General features: G+C 45.1%; 1 protein-coding gene across 4 annotated transcripts in view; it reads right to left on the bottom strand.

The window, feature by feature from the left end:
* Window positions 1-25,681, bottom strand: part of MASP1 (MBL associated serine protease 1) — a 62,803-nt gene that overhangs the window by 21,880 nt on the left and 15,242 nt on the right. For 3 of the 4 annotated variants that reach the window (XM_027109193.1, XM_027109184.1, XM_027109201.1), the window contains 6 exons: window positions 15,245-15,422; window positions 13,481-13,612; window positions 11,106-11,302; window positions 8,350-8,497; window positions 6,913-7,031; window positions 5,863-5,941 (listed from right to left, as the gene is read on the bottom strand). In XM_027109193.1, the coding sequence (XP_026964994.1) occupies window positions 5,863-5,941; window positions 6,913-7,031; window positions 8,350-8,497; window positions 11,106-11,302; window positions 13,481-13,612; window positions 15,245-15,422 (853 nt within the window). Of the gene's footprint in view, window positions 1-2,742; window positions 3,210-5,862; window positions 5,942-6,912; window positions 7,032-8,349; window positions 8,498-11,105; window positions 11,303-13,480; window positions 13,613-15,244; window positions 15,423-25,681 lie in introns of those variants that run through there. The other variant, XM_027109211.1, reaches the window with a different exon arrangement.

The raw sequence follows: 25,681 nt of genomic DNA, 5'->3' as shown, positions 1-25,681 counted from the left end.
TTTAGTCTTCACCTACTCATTTTCTCTGGTTGTTGGTGGCTGGACGTTGGGGCTGGCTGTAGGGCAAGACCAAAGATGCCTGCTCCTCAGAGGTGATCTTAGGAGAGCTTGCCAGTCCAGCACGAGTGTGCCAGGAGCCAGGTCAGGGGCTGAGGACCCAATTTGTCAATGTCTCTTCAGGGGCCTTTGTTAGAAGATGGTGCTCATGTCTAAGGAAATCCTAATCTTAGTTCAAACAGCCTCTGCCAGAACTGAAGAATCCCAGAGGACTCAGAACTTCGCAGGTGGAAAGGAACCTGAAGTCAGGCAACCTAGAACATCATCTTTACTTACAGATGAGCCCAGCGGGGAGACTTGACTGGTCTAAGGTCACATAGTGAATTACAGTCAGAGAACCACACCTGACCTTAAACTCAGTGTTTTTTTAAGTAAACCAGACTCACAGTTCCTAGGATCTGTTTTCTAGTGAAAACGGCCTGTAATCAATATTAGCTGGGTAATGGTGGACATTAGCTATCCATCTTGTGATAATTTCAGAGGATCATATTCTAAAGCCAGAGTTTCCCTCCTCCTGAATTTCACCTGGTCACCTCGGGAAACAGAGACAGGGGCAATTTAGCCCTGAGACGCATTCAGAAATTGTGATTTTTAACTTTAGGACTCCAAATTTATATTTTTGATTGAACAGAGAGTTATCTAACTGAAAATACAGATGATTCTAAGACCCTTCAGGGTGGAGGAGAAGGATGAAGCATGGGAGTAAAAGCAGGTAGGTACCTCCTATCTACAAGGAAGGCAAACGCCAAGAGAACTGGTTAGTGCTGTTTCCTGGCCTCCAATCCCCCTGGACAAATCGCTCCCATTTGTTTTGATCTCCCAAAGGTAGAGACACCCTTCTACTCTGAGGAGGAAGCATGTAAGGGTCAGCACTATGATAACAAGAGGCAATAATATTTACTATCTAAAGCTATAAACAATTTTAAAAGAATTTTCCTGCAGAGTCTCTAAGCAGATTTTTCTTCCTTTTTAAAGAAATACCATTGATTAGTGCCTGGATCTTTGTATTACTCTTGAGTCCCTTAACTTCGGTCTAGCAATTTATTTTGCCCAAATTATCCTCAAGACCTAATACCTAGTTCTGGGTGGAGGATTCCAGAGTCAGTCATAGACATGGCTAGGTGGTCAGGCCGTTGAGAGCCTGTACGCAGCCAGCACTGGTGCAGAGAGATTGTCTGGACGGAGAGCCTGCTTTCACTTTACTCCAGAGAAGTAACTTTGCCCACTGATGAAGCTGGTTTTACAACCAGACAGAGGGGGTGACAGATAGTGGAAAACAGAGGGTCATTTCAGCTTGGGTATAGTGAGTGGGGAAGAGGTGAACCTTCTCCCCAAGTCTACACTGGCAGGCAAAGAGCCATGCGTCTCTGGGACCTAGAGACAGCTTCCCGTTCGCAAGGCCCTTTGAGTTCTGCCTGCCACAATCCAAGATGCTAGATCCAGACCCTGCTTCCTCAGTTAGTCCATCTTCTTTGCTTGGGAAAGGGTCTCATCATCTTCTCTAAAGTGTGTCTGGCCACTTCCACACTCTGGGATCAAAACGCTCTTTCTTTCCCCTTTCCTTTGGCCTCCCATTCTCATCAGTCTCTGGGTTGGGTTGTGCCACCCACACCCTGTCTCCACTGTCACTCTTCCTGCCATTTACTTTCCTTCAGACATGTCTTTCTTGCCCTGCCGCCCTGAGGATACACTGACACAGTCTTGGGGCTTCCTAGGGAACCACACACAATCAGCTCACCTGGCCCTCAGGTCCCAGGGATGCCCCTGACCTGCCCCACCCCACTTTCATCTTCGTCCCTCCTGCCGTGCCCTTGCATTCCAGTGTCACACACCCCTCACTGTGCTGCTGCTTTCCCTACACAGGAAACCATGTGGTTCATGCTCTGGCCACCCTCCAGGCCTTGATCGAACATCGCTGCTTCTTGAAAGGCTTTTCTCATTCTTCTAATTGGATAGGGCTGCTTCCTCATTTCTCCTTGCATGGCCCTTTATTCACTGCTCTCTGAGGCATGTATCTTAAGTTGCCTGGTATTGCAATTATTTGGTTTTATATCATATCTTCCGTCTAAATTACGATCCCCTCTCTCACACTGAATACAAGACCTATTATACTTTGTGGTCTTAAAAATATTGATCCAACTGATGCTTATCTTTAGTGACTGCCCCATCTCCTCTCTCAAGGGTGCCCTTGACCTAGGATGGTGCTGCAGTCTCCGGACCATTCATTGTCCGACTTTGCAGGATTCCACCTTCGTCAAGAGGCCATTCAATCAGCAAATAGACTGAGCAGTCACAATGTAATGCAGGGGTGCTCTGATATGTCTACCCAGATTTTGTTCAGGCTGAAGCAGAGATTCCCACCCTCCACAGCCCTTTCTTTATCATTATTTATGACCCACTGATGTCCCATGGCACCAGAGCTGAGGACTGCTGCTTTCAAGCGTGATGCCTATCTTTTGAAAAACTTTAATTAGGGAATTTTCGGAAATGCAAAATTTGTAAACCCCAGAGGAAAGATCTTCTGATGATGGAATTTCAGCCCTGTGTTAGGTACAGGTGGAAGAGAAACTCTTGGGCATGAGAATAGGTCTAGGTTTCCTAAAAATCCATGCTCTATGAGTTATTGTTAGTTTCACCTACTCATGGTTGCTAAGAAAATAGCAATGGGGACAAATATTAAAGTCATAAAGTCACAGGCATTTTGGCCCATTGAAACTTGAAGTGTGGAGTGGAAATCAGGGCCCACTTTGACCTGGTCTACCTAAGACCATGTGAATGTCTCTAGAATGAAAGCCATTTTTCCTTTGATAAGAGTATAGTCCACATAGAAGTGCTAAAAAAAAATCCCCCATTATCTTTTCATTATCTTTTCAGCATAATGTATTTGTATGATGGGTGAACCCTCAAAAGGAGAGTTGTCATATACGCCACGGTTTCAACTGCTTAGGCCTGTGTTGCCTTGTTCAGCATCCATTCTAATCCGCACTGAAATGGGAAATGGAGTGTTGGCAGGATGGGGAGGGATGGAGGAGCTCTGGGACCCAGGGGTCTTGTGAGTGGTCCATTCCTGGATGTCTGCACTGTGTGGGGTCCCGCCATTCACTCTGCCACTTGCTCTGACTCAGGTTCGCTCTCCACATCCATTTCCGTTTCTGCCACCATGATGAAGATCAAAGAGGGGTCAGGAGGTAAAGAGAAAGGAAGCAGAGAGAAGGAGGGAGAGAGAGAAAGAAGAGAAAGAAAAATTAGCAAGCAAAGCAGAAACAGTTGCTGCAGGAAATACAGAAATCACTCCACCAGAATCGATTAAGAATGCATAGTGTAGGTACAGCCAGTGTGAAGGACAGCTTGGGATTGTGGAATGCGTACCATTCTGAGAATTTGCACAGTCATAAATCCTGGCTCATGGCAATGATAACATTCTGCCCGTGCAGCAAGCTTTGCATTCATCTGGTCCAAACCCTCATTTGGCAGATGGAATCAGAGTACAGCAGGACTTGTTTGGGGTCACCCAGCAAGGTGGACGCAGGGCCAGAACCACAGCCCAGAATTCCCACTTCCTGTTTTGGTGCAAGTCTCTTCACTGCACACACACACTTCTGTCTGTTCCCAACTGCTTTCCCCACAGTCCCTGGGGACTCACAACTTCTCAGTGTTTTTTGTCTTTTTTGCATCTCCCCTAGGACCCAGCACATGCCTGGGACAAAAGTACTCAATAAATACCTACTCAGTGAACAAGCAGAGATGCCGGGTATGTCTGAGTGGGGAGTCTAATAGTCCTGATTCAGGCTATGCTGGGAGAACCAGGCCATATTAGGGAGGAAAAATTCCTCTTTTCTTTAGTACAAAATGACAGCATACCTTTGTATACTAGCATACGTCACATAAAAGAGCACCAGCAGATACATTAGTGCCTTACTCTATCAATACTTCTGTGACAATAAAAAGTGTGTGTTTCGGGCTTCCCTGGTGGCGCAGTGGTTGAGAGTCTGCCTGCCGATGCAGGGGACATGGGTTCGTGCCCTGGTCTGGGAGGATCCCACGTGCCGCGGAGCAGCTGGGCCCGTGAGTCACGGCCGCTGAGCCTGCGCGTCCGGAGCCTGCGCTCCGCAACGGGAGAGGCCACAACAGTGAGAGGCCCGCGTACCGCAAAAAAAAGAAAAAAAAAGTGTGTGTTTCATCAGGGACAAAAAATTATTACCGTTTCCTACTTTCCAAGAGTATGAATGAGAGAAACCAACCTCTTCCTATGAGGGGGTTGGGTAGGAGAAAGAAACAAGCTTCTACAGAGCTCTTACTTATTCCTGGTGCTCCATGGGTGTGATACGTACATTAACTCAGTCCACAGAACAATCAAGAATGCAGGAAACTCAGGCCAAATGAGTCTCCGTCAAGTGTTCATGCATATTTAACTGGTGGGGTCTGGATTTGAATCTAGAAATTCCAAAGCAACACCCTGTCCTCTCTACCCCTCATCCTCTGCCTCGTCCTTCAGACCGCCTCCTTGCCCTGTTCTGCAAAGTGCTTCACACAGAACTTAGTCACAGCACCACACACGAGCCACGTGTTGCAGGAGGTGGCAGATGTGTCTGTTGGCATTTAGTTCTTCAATGCCTGGGCCTTGTCTTTTCCATCTGAATTCCCTGTGGACCTCTGCACAGGCATCCAGTAAGTGTCTGTGGAGACTTTTTGTTGCAGCCATAAAGTGCACCCATTTCCCACACTGGGCTGACTCCAGCCTCATCATCATATAGAAAAGAAAATTGAAAACAAGCACTTTCTGCTCCAAAATTATGCCTGGGATTTGCCTCAGGGGAGCCCCACCCTGACAGTGTCCCCCTGGGGCAGTGGGAGTGGATCCGCCTGCCTACTGGACCCAAGCCATTTATTAGAAGGGAAGAGGACAACACTCTAAAGTTTATATGAGGTCATGAAATGGGGCTGGGCAGGACCCACCCTAATTCTCAACTCCTCACCTCTCCATTCGAAAATATATTCTCCTTCCCTCCCTCCCTCTTTTCTCTTCCCTTTCTGTCGCCAGGCCTCCTCTCATCACTGTTGCCACAGATAAGTTTTCTAAAATTGTGGTCCTTACACGTCTTGCACTGAAATCACCCGGTTAGGGGCAGAGGGCGTGGTGGCCGGTGATTTGTATTTTTACAAGCTCACTAGGTGACTTATAGGGATGACATTATTTCCGAACCAGTGGGATATATTCTAGAGCTAATCCAAAATCTTTACAGCTGAGGTGAAGGATCTTGTCCCTGGTCACAGCGTGGCTTAGGAGCAGAGCCAAGGCAAGAACTCTGAGTCCCAAGAACCAGTGCAGAACTGGACCCCCTGCTTCACTGTGTTGACCGCACAGCCCTTCCTGCACAGCCCCAGCTCATGAGCTGTCCCAGGAGACAGTGGATATAGCTGATGGCCACGTAAAGGCTGGCAAGGTCACTGGGCTCTGGGCACCAGTGCCAAAATAGTTTCCTGAATTAGCAATCGCCAGAGCTAGTTTCGAACCTGGAAACAAGCTATTCCTTTAGCAAATCTGGCAACCTGCCTGCAGGCAGAGGTAAAATTAGCATTTAGAAAACAAACTGGGACCCACAAGGTCCTTTCGGAATTCTAACATCTTATTGCTGGAAGAAACATTAATAAACTTTCGTCCAACCCCGATGTGCCTGTGGAATTCCTGCCCTAACCCGCTCAGACTGTACCTGCCAGGTTTCCCCCCTTGTGTGGGCTCTGCTCGGACCCCACCAGTGCTGGGGAGCTCATGAGCCTTAGAATCAACCGATTGTGTTTTCTTACTTTTACAGGTGGGAATCTTGTTACTCCACGTCCCATCCTTCAGACACTCGATCTGGAACGTGTCCATCTCCACATTATCCTGGGAAGAAACATGAAGGAGGTATGGGAAGAAGGAGGAACGGTGGGGTCTATGGTTTTTCCCAGTGAAAGCAGCTCGAACAGCAAAGGTGGCTGCCCTCCCCTGAGCTTTCCCAACCGTGGGCCTCCAAGAGCTTGAAGCTAAGGGGAAGACAGATGCTGAATTCGTATCCCCCCGCTCCTACTCTGGAGACAGGCCAGGACTGTGTGCAAGAAGGGGTCCGGGAGGCTGTCTCTGAAGGGAAACCTGGACCCGTGACTCCTTCAGAGCAGCGGCTCTCAAACCTGAGTGAGCGGCAGCAACCTGAGCCCCTGAGGGCTTTTGCACAGGTAGCTGGGCCCTTCTGAATCAGTGGGTCTGGCCTGGGGACCACAGCTTTGCATTTCTAACAAGTGATGTGCTGATGTCGTGGGGCCCTCACTTGGATGATCGTTCCCTGAGAGCAGCGGCCCACTAACTTGGCTCACATCAGACTCACCTGGGCAACTTAACAGAGAACAGGCACCGGGACCCCCCCCCCCCCGCCCCAGAGATTCTGCTTGAATTGATCTCAGGTGGGGTTGGGAGGTGATTTTGTTTTTGTTGTTGTTTTTAAGTTAACCATGGGGTTCCTAGGAGAACGACTGTTTCAGAGAGCAAGCAATGCCTACCTGCCACCTTCAAAATCTCTACTTCTATCCCAGGTCCCCCCCAAAAGCCTGACAAACTTTGTTAATGTTGTTTGTACTGGTTATCGGGCTGCATGGATTTGATTTGCTCTGACTTTTGTGTCACGTTCAGAAATGAGAGTCTGGGACACACACTTTGAATTTTCACAAGACTGGAATCTCTGATGCATTTTGGAGGTTTATGGAGAAGGTAGGAAATACTGTGGCGGGACCAGGACAAGCTCTAGAAGCCCGCCTGCCCTGGGAGGCTCTGGAGAATTTCTCTGGCCTGGATGACCTCCCTCCCCCGGCAGGACCCTGTACCTTCAGCACTTTGTGGCCTGTGTCACAGCTGATGAGCACCTGGTCTTTGAAAAAGTACTTGGCTTGCAAGGGCTCGATATTCCCATGGACAGGAGGCTGCAGCTTGGGGCACTCATTCCCTGGTGGGGAACAATGAAAGGAGAAGGTGAGAAAACAAAGAAAAGTCTGGTCACGAGAGGCCATTCCTTAGAATGCAAGGCCTGATGAAGGTGGAAAAGCCACACAAAAACCATACCCCCGGGCTGTGGGGGCCTGGACCTACCAGGCCCTGAAGAAGGCTTACTTTGGAAACTTGAGCAGGTCACTTTCCAACATGGACCTCTATTTCCTCATTTGTAAAATGAAGTGGTTGGCCAGATGATTTCATCAAAACTCAGGGTTGGAAAAGATATTAAATGTCACTGAGTGCAACTCCTGTCTAATGTTCCCTTTACATCCTCTATAGTAGACCTCAGACATCTATTTGCATTCCTACAGGGACAGGGAGCTCGATACCTCCCAACCTGTATCTTTCATACTAGACTCCTCTGATTAAAGGAACAGAATTTTCATATTCAACTGAAATTTATACCCTTGTAATTTTTACTCAGTGGGCATAGTTTGCTCTTTTGGGTCACGCACGATGACCCCACTCTTTCTTCCCAAGACCATTCTTCAAAGTGTTAGAGAGACTGGGATTATATGCTCCTGAGCCCTCTCTTCAAAAGGCTAAATTGGATAGGATTCCTCCTTCCTGGACAAACTCTCCTTTGTTAATATCCTCTTCCTGCCTCTCCCCACAAGCAGGCACTATATGTGATGATGCAGGCAAGTCCAGGACAGTCTCTGAACTGGATTAGTCACACACAGCTGTGGTCTTGTCACTGATGTCTACCCACTTCTTCCTCGAGTTACTGCAGGCCCGTTGGATCAAATACCTCCAGCAGGGTATGGACCAGGACTGAGTGCCTCGAGGTACTGGGGAATGAGGCTTGTGGGCTTTGTCAGTCTGGGGGACACATGGAGGCAAACGGCCATGGTGAAACATTTTGAGCTACAGACTCTCACCCAAATTCCTGCCCCAGACGTGAGGAGGGCTGGCACCGGAGGGGTCCTCCCCACGCCCAATGAATCACAGCGTGAAGGGGTGAAGTTCAGAAAACAGTTTTGTTTTTTTTTTTTAAATCTCCTCATGTGATTCTGAAGTGCAGCCAGTTTTGAAATCTACATCTAGTCCAAACCCACCATCATTGCTGCCCTTGCGCCCATTTTACAGATGGGAAACTGAGTCAGTAAAGAGAATTTGCCTCGGTCCCAAGCTGCTCACTGGCAGAGTTGGGAGTTCTGCCACATCCCAGGAGGAGCCCCAGGCCTGCTCCCCCTCACCACGTGGCCACTGCCCCATGAGGGCTGAGCATGGGAGCCAAGTGTGACCCAGGAGGGGAGAGGCCGTGTTACCTGTTGCCCTGTACAACAGCCTCCAGCCCCGGTTCTCGCCTGAGTTGTCACTGCGGAACAGGATCTGAACGCTGTGGCTCTGGGTATTGATGGGTTCTGGGGCTTTCTCTCCACAGAAGGGCCCCAGAACTTTTGGACCGGTTTTAATCTGTGAGGGGCAAGACAGAGAAAAAGCAGGGTCACACCTGAGTGGCAGAGGCTGCTGCAGGGATTGTCTCTACACTGCACCCGGGGTTTTCTGGAAGCTTCAATGTGAGCCCATGGTGTTCACTCACATTTTTAGTGGGCATTACCATTCACCAAAGGGCTCCATCTCCACTCTCCCATTTACAATTTACAATGACCCTGGAAGTGGACAAGGCAGGCTCATAATCCTCTGCTCATAGATGAATCTATTATGGCTCAGAAAGGAGAAGAGCCCTGTCCAGGTGCACAGGACAGAAAAGGCCTCTGTTCTCAAAGACCCTGCAGCCTAGTCGGGGCAGACTAATGGATAATGAACAAAATAATTACGGGCTTTGGTAAGCATTATAAAAATAATCAGGATGATGTATAGATATAATATAAATATATGCTATATGTTTATGTAGTAAAATCTATGTAGTTTGTTTGTTTGTTTGTTTTTTTGCAGTATGCGGGCCTCTCACTGTTGTGGCCTCTCCCATTGCAGAGCACAGGCTCCGGACGCGCAGGCTCAGCGGCCACGGCTCACGGGCCCAGCTGCTCCGCGGCATGTGGGATCTTCCCGTACCGGGGCATGAACCCGTGTCCCCTGCATCGGCAGGCAGACTCTCAACAACTGCGCCACCAGGGAAGCCCATCTATGTAGTTTGTATAATTCATCATTAATATAATAGATAATAACTTTAAACAGGAAGTCAGGGAAGGCCTCTTTGAGGAGGTGACATTGGATTTGAAACATGTAGGATGAGAAGGAGCTTCTCATTGGAAGAGGAGGGAAGAATACTTTCCAGGCAGCGAAAACAACTTATATGAAGGTTAAGGCCAAAGGTGGGAAAGAGCCTGGCAAGTATCAAGAACAGGAAGGATTTGCATTTCTCTAATGATTAGTGATGTTGAGCATCCTTTCATGTGTTTGTTGGCAATCTGTACAGACAATAAATGCTGGAGAGGTTGTGGAGAAAAGGGAACCCTCCTGCACTGTCTGTGGGAATGTAAATTGATACAGCCACTATGGAGTACAGTATGGAGGTTCCTTAAAAAACTAAAAATAGAACTACCATACGACCCAGCAATCCCACTACTGGGCATATACCCTGAGAAAACCATAATTCAAAAAGAGTCATGTACCACAACGTTCACTGCAGCTCTGTTTACAATAGCCAGGACATGGAAGCAACCTAAGTGTCCATCGACAGATGAATGGATAAAGAATATGTGGCACATATATACAATGGAATATTACTCAGCCATAAAAGAAACGAAATTGAGTTATTTGTAGTGAGGCGGATGGACCTAGAGTCTGTCATACAGAGGGGAGTAAGTCAGAAAGAGAAAAATAAATACCGTATGCTAACACATATATACGGAATCTTAAAAAAAAAAATGGTTCTGAAGAAACTAGGGGCAGGACAGGAATAAAGACGCAGAGTAGAGAACGGACTTGAGGCCACGGGGAGGGGGAAGGGTAAGCTGGGACGAAGTGAGAGAGTGGCATGGACATATATACACTACCAAATGTAAAACCCGTAGCTAGTGGGAAGCAGCCACATAGCACAGGGAGATCAGCTCGGTGCTTTGTGACCACCTAGAGGTGTGGGATAGGGAGGGTGGGAGGGAGACGCAAGAGGGAGAAGGTATGGGGATATATATATACATATAGCTGATTCACTTTGTTATACAGCAGAAACTAACACACCATTGTAAAGCAATTATACCCCAATAAAGATGTTAAAAAAAATTATAAATAAATAAATAAATAAAAGAACGGGAAGGAAGCCAGTGGGGCTGGAACAGAGGGAATGCCCTGGCTTGAGGTTGCAAAGGCAGACAAGGGCCATATTGTGTTGAGGAATTTATGTTTACTCCAAATACAATCTTGATGTAACCTGGCTTTCACAGAGTTTACCCTGGATTCTGTGAGAGAGCAGACCGTGTAGAGCAAGAGTGGAAGCCAGCAAACCCGCCAGGTAGCTTTGCAGTTGACCGGAAGAGAGCAGGGTTTACACTCAGATGGAGGCATCGGGGATGGAGAGACGGGAAGACGCACTCTGGGCTGGTCCGGATTTCCCAGCTCCCAGGCCCGGTCCTGCCTATGCCTTTAACTCTTTCTCCTTCTACCTCTGAGGACCAGCACTCTTTAACCCTCATTTGATGAATTCTATAATCCTGGCTACATCTTCATCTTGTCAGCCTTACTGTGGCAAGGGGGCAAAGTGAAGCCTCAAGAGGTTACGTGCCTGGATAAGGCTCATAGCATAGCTCCCAGGATGTGCTGTGTGGTAGACAGAGTTCTAAGACGGTCCCCATGACCTTCACCCTGGTGTTACTTCATGATGATGTTATGTTACCTGGCAGAAGGGATTTTGCAGGTGGGCAAAGGGCTAGTTTGGGAACAGGGCAGATCCCTAGACTGGATCCAATTAAGCTGGTAGATGTTATTTTAAATAATTATTTTTAGGAAGAAACCTGCTTGGCCCCCTCTCCTGGAAGAAGGGAGGGCCAAGAATGTCAATTTTCCCAATTCATCCAAGATTTTCCAGCATTCCCAGGGCTTATGCCCACTGTCTTCTTACCTTGATGTAGTCATAGGGGCAGGACACCTCAGGATGGTCCTCAATGTCGAAAATGTCCTCAAACTGCAGGGTGATCATGAAACCCTCCTCCAGCTCAATGGTGTAGACGCATTCGGAGCTCTTAGGGTAAGGGCTGGGGAAGTCGGGGCTGGTGATCACGCCAGTCCTCTGCGTGAAGAGGTTGTCACTGCACTCCACTGTGGGAAACACACCGGAGCAAAGTGGCACACCACACCCGTGGCCACAGCAACCCCTTTCTTATCGGCTACTGTACAATTTTCCCAGTGGTCCTGAGACGCAAGTGGGGAAGGAGTCATTATCCCCATTTTACAGATGGAGAAACTGCAGTTTAGTGAGGGGAAGTGATTTAAGCAAGGTCACACACCCAGTAATTTGCAGAGTCAATACTCAAAGGCAGTGAGTGTGATAAACTTTCTTGGCAAATTCTCTGGTCTTTGTCGGGGGCTGGAGGGGCCTGAGACGGAGTGGTCTGGTAGAAAGTCTGGTCTTCTTTTGTCCTGCTCTCCCCTCAGCCCAGGACTCCCTGGGGTCTCTGCTCAAAGCCTTCCTGGATCCCTCATATAACACAGGACCTTCACACGTACCCTCACTCTCTGGCCCTGGTCTTGCTTTTGTTTCTCTTCATGCTGCTGACCACTGCTTGCCAGTATGAAATACATTTGTCAGTGGATTTTCCTGTCTCCACTAGACTGTAAGTTCCCTGAGCTCAGGGATTCTGCTCTGTTCCTCACCACAGCTGCAACCCAGCACCCAGGGTCCTGGATCCTGGCCATGGCTGAGCCCTGCCAAGGCCCTGTTGTTTGCCACTGAACCATTGTCCTTGGGCTGACCCATCCTGGATCTGGCACGACAATTCTTCCTAAGCCTTTGTTTATCCTGCTTATTTGTAAACAAGAAAACTGTGGCCAGAAAGGGGGCGTGACTAACCTGAAGTCCCACAGCTATGAGCTGCAGAACAAGGTTTAGAATGGCTTCTGAATCCCGAAGCTTTCACTTTCTACACCAACCACTTTCATGGGGAGAATATCGCCCCTAAGGGGGCCAAAATTGGTTCTTTGGGAGGGGGAGTTATTACTCTTTTTATGCATAATACACAGATAGACATACAGTGCGTAAGCATATATACAGTATGTCTGTGGTATTAAAATTTCATGGGTGAGGCAATTAGGAAGAGAATGTTTAAAAAGGCACCTGGGGGCAGAAGTGAAAATGAAAAACAGGATTGGGAAACATTGCTCATTCTTAGCCCCTCTGTACTCAGCACATAGTAGATACTCAATAAATACTTACTGAATGAAAACCATGGAAAATACAACCCTGTTCAAGAAAACTCCTGTTATGTGCCTGCTTTGTACTGATGGGTCCTATAGGGTTTTATTTGGAAGTAAGTAGAAGTTTTTGAAGGAGAAAGGAAAAAAAATTCTTGTTTCCAGCCTTTCCCTCCTCCAATGATCCCTCACTCAGCTTCCAAGTGATCTTTCTAAAACGCAGATCCTTACCCTGAAGTCATACTAATCTACTGGCAATTCCCCAAACATTCCAAATTCTGTCATGCTTCTGTATGTTTGCAGAAGCTGTTCTCTCTGCCTGGAGTGCCCTCCTTTCCTTGTTATTTCTCCTTCATCAAGGGCACCATCTCTGAGAAGTGCTTGCTCACTTCTCTGTGCAGACTCAGGTCTGATGGTACCATGTCCACACTTCTTTTACAGCACTTACTACATTTTACCATTTTCCTATGTGGCTATTACCTGCTAGCCAGGAGGTCCTCATGGAAAGTGGCCGAGTCCTCCTATTTCTCCACCCCTGCCTCAGCCTGGAGACTGTGGCAGAGAAGGCACACTGATGAGAGGTGAAAGCAAAGGGAGCTAGAAGGAATGGGACGTTTTCTTGCCACCTCTGTCTTTGCCTCTCTCTTCCCTCTTCTCTCCCTTGCACTGAGGTTCTCTCTATCAACAGAGGAACTTGAGGGGCCATGAGAGAGCAGGAAAAAAGGACCTGGTGGGTGAAGCCTAGTTTATGGTTCAGGACTGGGAAACCTGGGTTTTCCCTTGACTTGGCCAGTTACTTACAGTAGAAGAGGAAGTAGGGACTAAGGAGCAGAAATTCCTGCTGCCCAGTAAGAAAGATGGACTAGAGGCTAGGGCTTCTGAAATACGGTCCTCTGAGAACCTGAACCCGACTTCCAGGCTGGTGGGCATTTCAACATCTTTATCCCTGTGGTATCTGAGGCACAGCTCTCTGATTTCATTTTAAATCATCCCTACTGCACATCTGTCCTTCCTCTGAGCCTCCCCTAATCTTATCGGAAAATATGGCGCATAATGGTGGTGCACAGAATCATCGCTGGGCCCCACCTCGGCAGGTCCTGTTGTCTGTGTGGAGGATGTAGCCGAAGCGGCAGGAGCAGTAGTAGCCGCCGATGTAGTTATGGCAGTAGTGGTCACAGGACAGCTCCTCGTCTTCCCGCTCCATGCACTCGTCCACATCTGCGGGGCAGGTAGAGCCTCTCAGTCAACCAGTTCATGTGTGATGGTGAAGACAACAGCCAACATCTACAGAGCACTCAGTATGGGCCACTCACTGTGTTGGGAGGTTCCTGCATCCCTCATTTAAGCCTCTCTGAAGGCCCATAAGTAGCCACTATCTCCATTTACAAATGAAGAGACTTACCCAAGATCACAGAGAGCCTGGTTGAAACCCAGGCAACCTGACTCCTGGTGGTGCCACTGTTCTCTAACAGTTGTGATAATAGTAAGCAGGACCATTATGATCCCCTTTCTATAGATGATGAAGCTGAGACTTAGAGCCATTAAAGAACTTACTCCGAGTCACACCAAGAGTTAAGTGGTGGAGTCGGCATTCAAATCAAGGTGGGCTGGCTCTAGAATCCGGGCTCTTAACCTCTCCTCCATGCTGCTTCTCTCTTTCTAAGTCCCTATGGGGGTCAAGCCCTATCCTAGGCGTTGGAAATATAAGGATAAAAAGATGTATGTTCTCAACCCAGTTTAAAAATTGGAACATACATTTCTTCCCAAAAGATACAGGAATGGCCACGAAGCACATGAAAAGATGCTCAGCATCACTAGGCACCAGGGAAATGCAAATTAAAACCATAATGAAGTACCACTACATACCCCACGGAATGGTGAAACATTTTTTAATTGATAACATCAAATGTTGGTGAGGATAAGGAGCAGCCAGAACTCTCATACGTTGGTGGAGAGATACAAAATGGTGCAAACACTTTGGAAAAAGTTTGACAATTTCTTATAGAACTAAACATACACCTACCCTATGACTCAGCAATTCTGCTCCTAGATCTATACCCTGCAGAAATGAAAACATGTTTGCAAAATGGCTTGTGCAAAAAGGTTCATAGAAATTTTATTGAGAGCCAAAATATGGATAGAACCCAGGTGTCCAACAATAGGAGCATGGATAAATAGATTGCAGTATATTCATACAATGGAAAATTACTCTGCTAGGAAAAGAAACAATTACTGATGCATTGCAACAACATGAATGAATATCAAAAACTTTATGCTGAGTAAAAAAGTCCTCACCTCACAAAATATATTCTGTATGTGTTCATTTATATGTAGTTTTGGAAGTGGCAAAGCTAATCTATGGTGGAAAAAAAATCAGGACAGTTGTGGCCTCTAAAGGTGGTGGGAGTGGGTTGCAGTTGGGAAGGAGTACAAGGGAACTTTTTGGGTTAGTGATAAAGCTCAACATCTTTTTAGGAGTTTGTGTTAGACACAAATATAAATTTTTGAAAATTTAAATGTACTTAAGATTTGTGCATTTCATTGAATGTAAATTTTACATTAAAAGGAAAAATGTGAATAGATTAGATAAACAATATACATGCTAAAGTATTTAGGAAGAAGAGTACTGATGTCTGCAATTTATTTTGAAATGCATCAAAAAAGATGAATTAATGGATAGAGGATAGATAGATGGATAGACAAGTGACAGAGCAAATGCAGTAAGACATTACTGGTAGAATCTATGTGGTGAGTATAAGGTGTTCACTTTAAAGAAGAGAGCACAAGGCACTTTTAATCTTGATAGAGAAAGGGAGACCCGGGGATGAGCCACCTACTTCTCTAACTTACCCACAGCCATGTAGTGGGCCTCAAAGCCTGTGAATCGCTCCTCGTTGGAGAAATCTGAACGGAAAGTGATAGACATGAAGGAGCCAGGGGAGAGGACCACTTCCTGGCCAGGGGTCTGTTCTGTGTCTGTGGTCTCCCTGCCACAGAAGGTTGCCAGCACCTGCTCCTCAGTTTCTACCTTTAGGGTCAAAGAGAAAGGGAACAAGATGAGCACCTTCCCAAATTAGCTCTTCTCTGCTGGTCTCCAGGAGAAAGGACGGAGGGGCTGCCCACAAGTAGACCAGGCAGCCTGGGAAAGCCAGAGAAAGGGGTTTAGGGATTCTGGGATTTGAGGAAAGACACATTACAGGTTAAGTCAATGTGGCCGTCCAGCCACTGTTTCACTCGTTTTGTTTAGGTCCATCAAAAGTATCTTGGCATTTGTCATTCCTGTTGACAACAAAATGGCTTATTTGTTAAAAATAGCTCAATGTTAAAATAAATAAATTTTAACATTGGATAACAGAATAAATAAGAGCTAGATAATCTCACAGATTCTATACGCAACAGGAACTTACATTTCCAGGAAAAGAAAGTTTATACACAATATAAGTCATTCATTGAACATTCAGTGTGTGCCTGCCACAGAGCAAAGTGTGGGGTGGGGATGATGGGAGATGAGTAAGACACAGAGCTGTCACGGGGAGGCAGTGTTCAGGGGGAGAAAAACAGAGACAGAGCTATCATACAGTGTGACAAGTGTCTCATTGAGGATGCACTCAGAAGGAGGTGAAGGATCCCCGTTAGAATGTATGCTGCAAGAGAGTGAGACTTTAATTAATTAATTACTTGATTACTTAATTACTCAATTACTTATTGATATATCTGAGTTTTATTTATAAAATGATACAATATCTGTATCAGAAGTGGAAGTTTTAAAAAAATTGCATATGCTTTTCATTATTTTTATTGAAGTATAGTTGCTTAATAATGTGTTATTTTCAGGTGTACAACAAAGTGATTCAGTTATACATATGTATGCATCTATTCTTTTTCAGATTCTTTTCTTCATAGATGTATCTTCAGTGCATGGTGCAGGACCTAGAACATAGCAGTTATCCAATAAATATTTGTCATTAAGAACTAAAAGTGCAAGACATATTCTGAGAACAATGAGATGCCAGGGAGTCTGTGGGGATTGTAGGAGGAGATATATTTGGAGGAATAAGTTGAAACTAGATTACAGTTGACCTTGAATGACATAATAACAAGTGACTCAATTCTGTGAGTAAAGGGAAGACGTAATCAGAACTGTATTTAATAGGTAGTCTTAATAATACAGAAACTACTGGAGTCACTCAGAAATAGGTGCCTTTGTATTAAGACTCAGATGCAAATATTGCCTATTTGCTAAAGAATTCCTACTTTGCAAGAGTCTGAGGCCCTGGGTAAATTCAGAGACCCAAGGAGAGATTCTAAACTGATTGCCTAAAGCAGAATTTATGTGTTTGGTTTGGGAAGCACAGTGTTGTAGCTGGTTGGTATATTTATTTGACTACCAATACTTGGCCTACCTACCACTCTATCATTTACATCTACCGCGATCCTTTTAAAGTAGTGTTTCTGTTTGCAACCTCTAGATTGGTATTTTAACCAAGATGCATGAGAAAAATCTCTGACCAAGAATGATTTCTGCTGCCTTTCAAAGTCATTAAAGAAAGTTCTCAAAGGCTGCCTATCTCTAGTAGCTTCTAATGAATTCATTGTTTTGTTCATTAGTTTAGTATGTCAGAAGTATCTTAACATTTGACACTTCTGTTTTGAAACTAATGATTTATTTATTTAAAATAAGTGGGAGTTTTAAAGAAAAACAATTTGCCCTGGCAACAAAACACAAGGACAATTAATCACTAACTTTGGGAACTGAAGTGTAAACAGAAAATGAGATCATAGCTTTGCTATTTTTTCCTCTTCTCTGCAGATACTAGCCCAACTCACACCAGCCTTATTGCTATAGAATGTGCCTATTTGCACACAGCTGAAATGTCACTTCCTTGAACATCACAGCTGTTTTGCTGTTTTGCTGATCTGAGTTTTCCAGGTAGCTGAAGTTTTTACCTAGCTATGACTAAAAAAATTTTTTCCGGGGTAGCGGGGCATAATGCTTTTTAAAGTGCTTTATTCAAATCCCTGCTTTCTCAGGTAAAACATGCTAATCCTTCTTGGTGATCCAGGGACATTGTTATGAACATCAACTATCTCAGGGATATTGAGTTATGTAATGTTGCTTGCCCTGCTTTGAAGGTCCCCAGACTATTATGCCTTTGCAATTCTTACGTCTTCTTTATGTAATGTTTTATTCACTGTTTTAAAATCAGTTTATTAGCTGAAATATGTTGTAAAATAGAAACCAGTTAAGCTGCTATCATTAGAACTTAATAAAAATAAGACAAAATAGATTTAGAGTGAGGGCCTGGGAGAAGGCTTCTTCTATGAGTAACTGCATGAGCTGGAATTCACTATCTTGGTGACCTCTGCTTTGGAGTGTATGGACCTGGCATTTAGAGGTCCTGAGTATTCCTGAGGACCATACTCAGAGGTCCTGAGTATTCCTGACTCCACCATAAACTGTTATGTGGCTGACTCCTGTAGTTATCCACCTGGTAAACTAGGGGTTTCAACTTGCTGAGCTCTACACTCTCTTCCAGTCCTGACATACTAGTATTCTAACAAGTCATCATATCCACATATTAAATAAACCAAGTAGAGGATGGTGAGCAGGAATTTCAGCACACAGATTGCTTCCTGCTGAAGAACTTGATGAACTTGAACTTGTTTGTGGTCTATACCCATGTGATACAGAATCAATTACTAATGAAGAGTCATGCCTTGAGCATTAACACTCCCAGGCACAGCAGCCTCCTTCCTAATTCGGTATTCCCAAGGTCTCTGGGGTTCCATAGTACCTGTAGCATGGACACTTTCAAGTGAAATCAGCCAGAGATAATTTGGATTAGGGAGAGACCTAATGAAAGTCTGTGATAAACAACCTCCCTCCTTGTAACTTCCAGGCTTAAGGGCCGTTTATGATGGCAGGTAAACGATCATCACCTGCAGGGCCTCACTGTTCCAGAGGACAGGTAAGCACGCCCCAGCTGAGACCCATGGGGAAATCTGAGCCAGATATACCTTTAGAAGCAGGGAAGAAAAGGCCCCAGGGCCCTGGGAATTCAGCCTGCAGCTCCGAATAGAGTCCTGGAATATCAGAGTGTGGAAGGAGGGACCCTTAAGAGCTGTTTCGATCCCCATCCTTCTAGAGGAAACTGAGGTCCAGAGAGGGGCAGTGACTTGCTCAAGAGTAGAGAGATAATGATTCCCTGATACTTGTTTTGTTTTTGGAACTGTTTTGACCCTGGAGAAAGGAACCCACCAACCCAGAGAGTGCAAGGCAAAAGACATAGGCACTCTGCCAAACAACTTTTCTGGCTCAAGGGCCTCTTGAAACTTTATCTTGGGTGCATGGACTGTCTCCCAGAGAGGATGTGGCTCAGTGACAGCTCTGGCCATAACCTAAATAGAGGGGGTCACTGGCCCTACTTAATATCTTCAGCCCTTGCTATGATTGTAAAAATCTACAAAAACCATTGACTTCTGAGTACAGATGGAGGATTGAGCTCTGGCTTCTGTTCAGACTACCCCATTTCTAGGGTCATCGTATTAACATGATGGAGGGAAATACCTTATCAAATGAAAACACAAAATTCGTAATATTAGAGAACCATCTGGCTGGGGATCACAGACTCTTCATTTTTCTACTTCTTATGGGCAGCCATGTCCTTTCAGACTATTGTGATTTAGGGCACCAACACATGGATGCATGTCCTCAATTTGCTTTCTTTCAACTCAACTCAGCAAATATTTATATAGCAAGTTCTGTCTGCATTATAATGTGAAGGATGTCAAAAAGTACTTATTTGTTGCACGTGCTTAATAAGGAAGTCCCCTGCCTCCGAGAATGTAAAATTTAGTAGGAGAATAAGTACTCAAATGTGTATGTGTTAGGGAATCACCAGATTGTAGTTATTGCAATGAAAGCTAGGAAGCCCCTGGGCTTATAAGATGGGAAAATATTGCATCCAGCTGAGAGGAATCAGAGAACACTTAAGAAGAAGAGAATGTTCTTTGATCTGGGGACTGAAAGGTGAGTAGAATTTAGGCAGGTAGAAATAGTAGGTGGAGGGTTTGGGGGGCAGAGGGGAGGACATCCAGGCAGAGGGAATAGCGAAGTCCCAGGGGCATTAGGAGTCTCAACTGCCCCTCCCTTCCCACCACCACCTAGGAAAGGGGTTCTGTTGATGTAGGAAAGGAGTTCTATTGATATAGGAAAGGGGTTCTATTGAGGACAGGGAACAGGGGAGAGAGATCTAAGGAAAAGAAGCCAGAGCCTGTTTTCTATGAATTTTCTACCTTAGTAGAAACAGCACAAACCTCCTAGGCAAAGCTAAGGCAGAGCAGCAGAAAACTTGGTCAAATTTCTGTGGGAGGACAGCTATGGCTGCTTTCCACATGCCCATAAGGTTATCTCACCAGAGCTTAACAAATACACTGACAGCCACCCAATGAGAAACTTGAAGCCCAGATGATTTAAATGAATCAAGCAAGGTCATGATCTAGTGAGTGGTGGCTTCAGGTTCACAATGCAGCATCCTGATTCCCTAGTCAATAATGCTCATGTTCCTTTAAGACAGGAGGCAAACAAAAAATGCTGTCCTCTACTATATGATATCACTTATATATGGAATCTTAAAAATAATATGAACTAGTGAATATAACAGAAAAGAAACAGACTCACAGATACAGAGAACAAACCAGTGGTTACCAGTGGGGGAGGGGGCAACAAAGGAGTAGGGGATTAAGAGGTACAAACTATTATGTATAAATAAATAAGCTACAAGGATATATGTACAGCACAGGGAATATAGCCAATATTTTACAATAACTATAAATGGATTTTAACCTTTAAAAATTGTGAATCACTGTGTTGTACACCTGTAACTTATATGATATTGTACATCAACTATACCTCAATTTAAAAAAAAAAGAGGGCGTCCTATAAGCCCAAATGCCTGAGAGCTTTGCTAGTCCACGTTCCCAAGCTTCATCCTGGAGCCCCACTGACATCTTCTCTGGGCCCTTGAAGAGCTTTTCAGATTTAATTTAGGCATTCAGGGAGTGTGCTGAATTGTCCTGCTGTCAATTTAGTTAACCTCGGAACCATGTTCCCCAGAATCTCCTTCTCTCTCTAGTTCCAGGTTACTGTTCGCCAAAACAGGAACTTGTGTGGGTTTGGAAGGCAATAGTCCTTACTCTCTGGAGGTTGTTTTATGATCAAATACAGAGATGGACAGATGTAGATGTGCCAATAGGTTCTAATTGTCTTCACTCTCCTCCTCTCTGCATACAGCTCTTCTTTCCTGCTTCTGGCTCTGATGACTAAGAGTGGCCCAGGCCCACCAGAGGCTTGCAGGTGTCCCCACAGGCATAGTAGCTGCTCAGAGCCAACAGCTTCTCATAGACTTCTCTCCATGAACTCCCTCTTCATGACCCAACTTTGGCTTCTTCAATAGGCTTGAATTCTCAGCTTTCTCTGAAGATACCAATATTTCCACCCATGCCAGGGCTTCACGAAAATGGATAAGTGAACTGTCTGTGGTCCTCCAACTCTCTGTCTAGGAGAAGCTGGGATCTTTACTTTCCTAGCCTCTCCTATAATTACATGAGTTCTAATGCCCATAAATAGCTTTTATCTCATAATACTCACAGAGGCTCTGCTCTTCTGACTGAACTCTGACTGATACAGCCTGGAGCCACAGAAATGACCTCAGGCAAATCCAGCAAAAGGACCATCCTGCCAAGTCTAGCCTAAACTTCTGACCACAGAATCAAGAGCAAATAAAATGTATATTGTTTTGGCTACTAAATTTTGGAGTGGTTTGTTACACAGCACTAGACATGTTATAGGGAGTAAGGAAGTAATCTGGGATAAAGAGAGACACTGACCTTTGTGAACTGAAATTTTGAGAATTACAGTCTCATGCCCTCTTAGGGCCTTGAAATTTACCTCATTTAACCTCTTATTTTTCTACCACACCCTTGAAAAATTCACACCACCTTCTCACGATCAGTTGCAGAGATGAAAAACTCACTACCTTCCAAGATAGATGAGGCCATTTTGGATTATCTTTGGCTTAGAAAGTTCTTCCCTGGCCCCATAACTGGGAATATAATTGAGGGGAAGATATTCCAATTGTGGAAAAAATTTATGAACAATGATGTTTCTAGCAGTTATATATAATAATAGAAAACTGGAAACAATGTAAATACCCAATTCTAGGGGAACTGTTGCATTAGCATTAGCTTAGTTAAGCAGCTATTAATTATTGCATTAATGGAGAATTTTCAGTGATCTGGAAACATTCTTAGTAGGTTACACTAAGTGAAAAAGCAGGACAAATTGTATATTCAATGTAATTATAACTATGTTGAAAGTATACATTGAAAATAAAAGGTGGAAGGAATTAGAGCAAACAACAATGGCTAGTGAAATGACAGGTAATTTTTCTTTTTCCTGTTTTTCTATTTTAAAAGTATTTTAAAAAGAAATTTGGGCCCACAGCTACTTCCCTCTAGCTTCTACCCAATGGCATAAAATCAGTTGGTTCAGGTCAACTAACAAAGGGAGCACACAGGTGGGGCAGCTGAACCAGCCTGGAAGTTCAGGGTTGGTTTCCAGTCTCTCCATCTCTTATAACCACCTGAGTCTTCCCTTCCTCATGGTCATGTATGGAGACCCCCTCATCACTATTTCACTTCCTTCTCTCATTTTTTTCTAGCCCTTGGGTCCCAACAAAGCTGAAAAAGAGGTGAAAATTTTTGATTTAATTCCACACAAACAATACGGTGAAAAATAAAATTCTGAGAAAACAATCAAGAAACTCGGAACAACTAAAATTCACATATGGCAGGGAGGGTCTCATGTCAGGGAACAGTTTTTGTGATTGTCAAGTCCAAGAGGGACCCAGAGGATGGGGTGTAAGTGGAGGTATGAGGGGAGATAGAAGACATCCTTGGTGTGAAATTCCTGAAGACTTTAGGGGAAAGAAGAGGAGAGGGAGAGAGGGGGCATGGAGGATTGAACATTTAAGAATGTTTGTGATAAGAACATCTCTGCCCTTTTTTGGTTCTCAAGAGAGTGAGTCAAATTGTGAATTGCTTTCAATTGTGTAAGTTTTCTGTTTTTTTGGATGTAACCCCTTACTGAGACTGGATCATGTGGGACCTCATCTTTATTTAAGTTGCACATGAGTCTTCACCAATTAGTATATGTTAGGAAAATTACTTAAATTCTCTATGTTTTAGGTTAAATTGTATTCCCTAAAAGATATGTTCAAGTCCTAACTCTTGGACTTGATTTTATATGGAAATAGTTCTTTGCCTATGAAATTATGTTAAGATGACATCACACTGGATTAGGGTGGACCCTAACCCAATGACTGGTGTCCTTATAAGAAATGGGAAACTTGGACACAGAGACATACACAGAGGGAAGTGTGAAGACAGAGGCAGAGACTGGAGATATGTGGCCGTAGCCAGGAATGCCAAGGACTGGCAAACAACCACCAGGCAGCTAGAAGAGGCAAAGAAGGATCCTTCCCTAGAGCCTTCAGAGGAAGCATGGCCCCACCAACACCTTGATTTCAGACTTCTCGCCTCCAGAACTGTGACAGAAGAAGCTGCTGTTATAAACCACCAGGTTAATGGCAATCTGTTATGGCAGCCCTAGGAATTGAATACACTCTGTATATAGGTTTTTCTCATTTGTAAAATAGTGAAAATAATAGTATTTATAAATCATAGGACTTTGTGAATATGACATGAGTTAATATATGTAAAATATTCAGAAAGTTACCTGAAATATAGTCAGCACTCAGTAAATCAGTGAGAAAAACAGGACCACTGAGATTCAGCCAACCTTTCTGGACTCCCAGCTAAGTGGGGCATGGGTAATTTCACATATTCAGAGAAGAATTAAGAGACTGAAACCGTCCCTAGATATTCTCTTGTTTCCTGGTTCCACTCTCTCATTCCTAATCTCACTGGGGTCATCAGCACAGACATCTCTTTTTATGAGTCCCCCCAGATCCCAGGCTGATGGGGCAGGCAGGGAACCCAGGGAGACCTTGCAACCTGGCCTCCTCATTTGGCAGGTGGCATCTTAGGTCCCTTTGGCTCTCTGAACTTTGCAAGCCTCCTATCAGTCCTGGGAGGTGGGTGACATGGAAAAGATATTACCCTAATTTTATAAGAGAGGACCAGAGTAATTTAAGGGATCTCTGAAAGCTTCCATCCACAAGAGAATAATAGCAAGTCCAGGAATCCCTTTACTTTCCTGTGTGTCAAAGGATTTCTCTAGGTGTGTGAATTTAGGCCAATGATTCAGTGACAGCCCTGGGCCCAGGACCCCTGACTCACAAGTGAGTGCTCTGTGCTCCTGTGGTCGCCTTCACCGCAAGTCTGTCACCCTCCAGGGACTGGGCCAGGGGTTAACAGCTCAAACTGCTACTTTATCCAGGTGCCCAAGCTGCAGTTAAATATCATGAGAAGGAGCAAAGTAAAGGTACCAGATGCCAGACAAGAAACTGGGTCTAGAAAAAAAAGGAGACGTGTGTGTGTGTGTGTGTGTGTGTGTGTGTGTGTGTGTGTGTATGTGTGTATTGCATTTCAGAAGCTCTTGAAAGCCATGTAAGTAAAAATAGCACAGCTGGTGGGGTTAAGACTCAAGTTGGCCACATTTGTGAGGGGCTGCAGGTTGTTGCTTCAGTCCTGGATCAAGTCGTTTGGCCATAAAATAATAATGATGATAATAATAATAATAACAATAATAATAATAATTGCAGTAGTAGTGGTAGTAATAATTCCCACTCCCCCTCCATGTGGAATTTCCAGTTGACAAGGTGTTTTCACCTTCTTTATTTGTTTCTGACGGCTGTCTTGTAATGATTGCACTTCAGGTAGACATTGTGATTCCCCGACCAGAGAGGTGACATGAATTTCCAAGGTCACATAGCCTAGGAGTAGCTGACCTGAGATAAAAATACAAATGTTCTGACTTCCAGCCTTGTTCAGTAACTGGAATTACAAGACCATAGAAGGTCTGAGATAGAAAGGACATTAAAGGCTACCTATCATTTTCCTCTCTTAGATGGGGAAACTGAGGCTCAGAGAAGTGAAGTAACTGGTTGAAAGTCACATGGCCAGATAATGGCAGAGCTACCATCAGGGCCCAGATATACTGATAGTCCCAGCAAAGTGTTCTTATACATTTGTTAGTCGGAGTAAAAACCTCCTAACAGAGCTGGGTAAGCCCCTAGGAAGGTATGTATCGTGTACATGCAAATGCTAGACGCCATTAACAGTGTGAGGACCTGAGACCCAGCTGGCAGGTGTTAGAGTCCCTGAATCCCTCTGCTACCAGGAGGATTGCCCAGTCACTAGGAGGGCTCCGGGCAGAAAAGGAGACGGTCTCTAGGCAGCAGAGCACGGGGAGAAGAAAGAGCTGGTTGGGGAGGGGTGGCCGCGAGCTTGGGAAGCAAGCATCCCGCAGGTGGGAAACTGGAGGCGCCTGGCATCTCAGTGCGGCAGGGCTGGGGGGGGCGTGGGTGGGAGCGTCTGGGAATCATGGCTGGGAAGGGGGGCCAGGAAGGGCTTTACTCTCATTGGACCGTGAATGGCTTAAACTCCCCATCCACCCCTTCTGTGACTTCAGAGCCAGGCCCATTCACATGCAAATACCCTCTGGGACCGGGAAGCTGAGCCCCAGAAGGTTCAGGACAGGAAAATAGCCTGGGGACAGGCAAAAACAAAGCCTTGTTGTGTTCTTCTCCTGCAGAGGCAGCCTGGCTCCAGGTCGGTCACAGTCAGCACTGGGGTGAAAGCAGTGATTAAGTAAGTGCTGAGCGGAGAAAAGGGACCCGCCACCGGCCAGCGTCTCCAGGCACTTTCCAGGAATGTGCAAGCCGGTATGTCCCTCCGCCACTGCCCAGGACCCTGCCCTCCCCAGCCCGAATGCACATCCTCAAATCTTGGAAAATTTTCAAGAGAGCTAGAATAGGGACCAAAAGACCTGGCTTCTGGTTACCGCCCTGCCACTCACATGTGTCACTTTAACCTCCCCAGGCACTGGTGCCCTGGAGCTGGCTCTTACCAACTTACAGGGGCCAGTTGTCAACTTTTCAGGGATTTTTGCAATGCTGTTGTTAAACATACCCATCGTGAAAAACTGTTTCATAAATTTACAATTAAATAAATTATATTAAAAAGAAATAAATTATATAAAAACTCATCATCTCCTAACTATTCTATCATTTTACTATTATCTCAGCACTTGAGTTTACTAAT

Source organism: Aethalodelphis obliquidens, unplaced genomic scaffold, assembly GCF_003676395.1.
Source record: "Aethalodelphis obliquidens isolate GAN/ISIS:26980383/991018 unplaced genomic scaffold, ASM367639v1 scaffold1, whole genome shotgun sequence".
NCBI lineage: Eukaryota > Metazoa > Chordata > Mammalia > Artiodactyla > Delphinidae > Aethalodelphis > Aethalodelphis obliquidens.
Note: the sequence above shows the minus strand (reverse complement) of the source record. Positions and strands in the feature narration are given on the sequence as shown.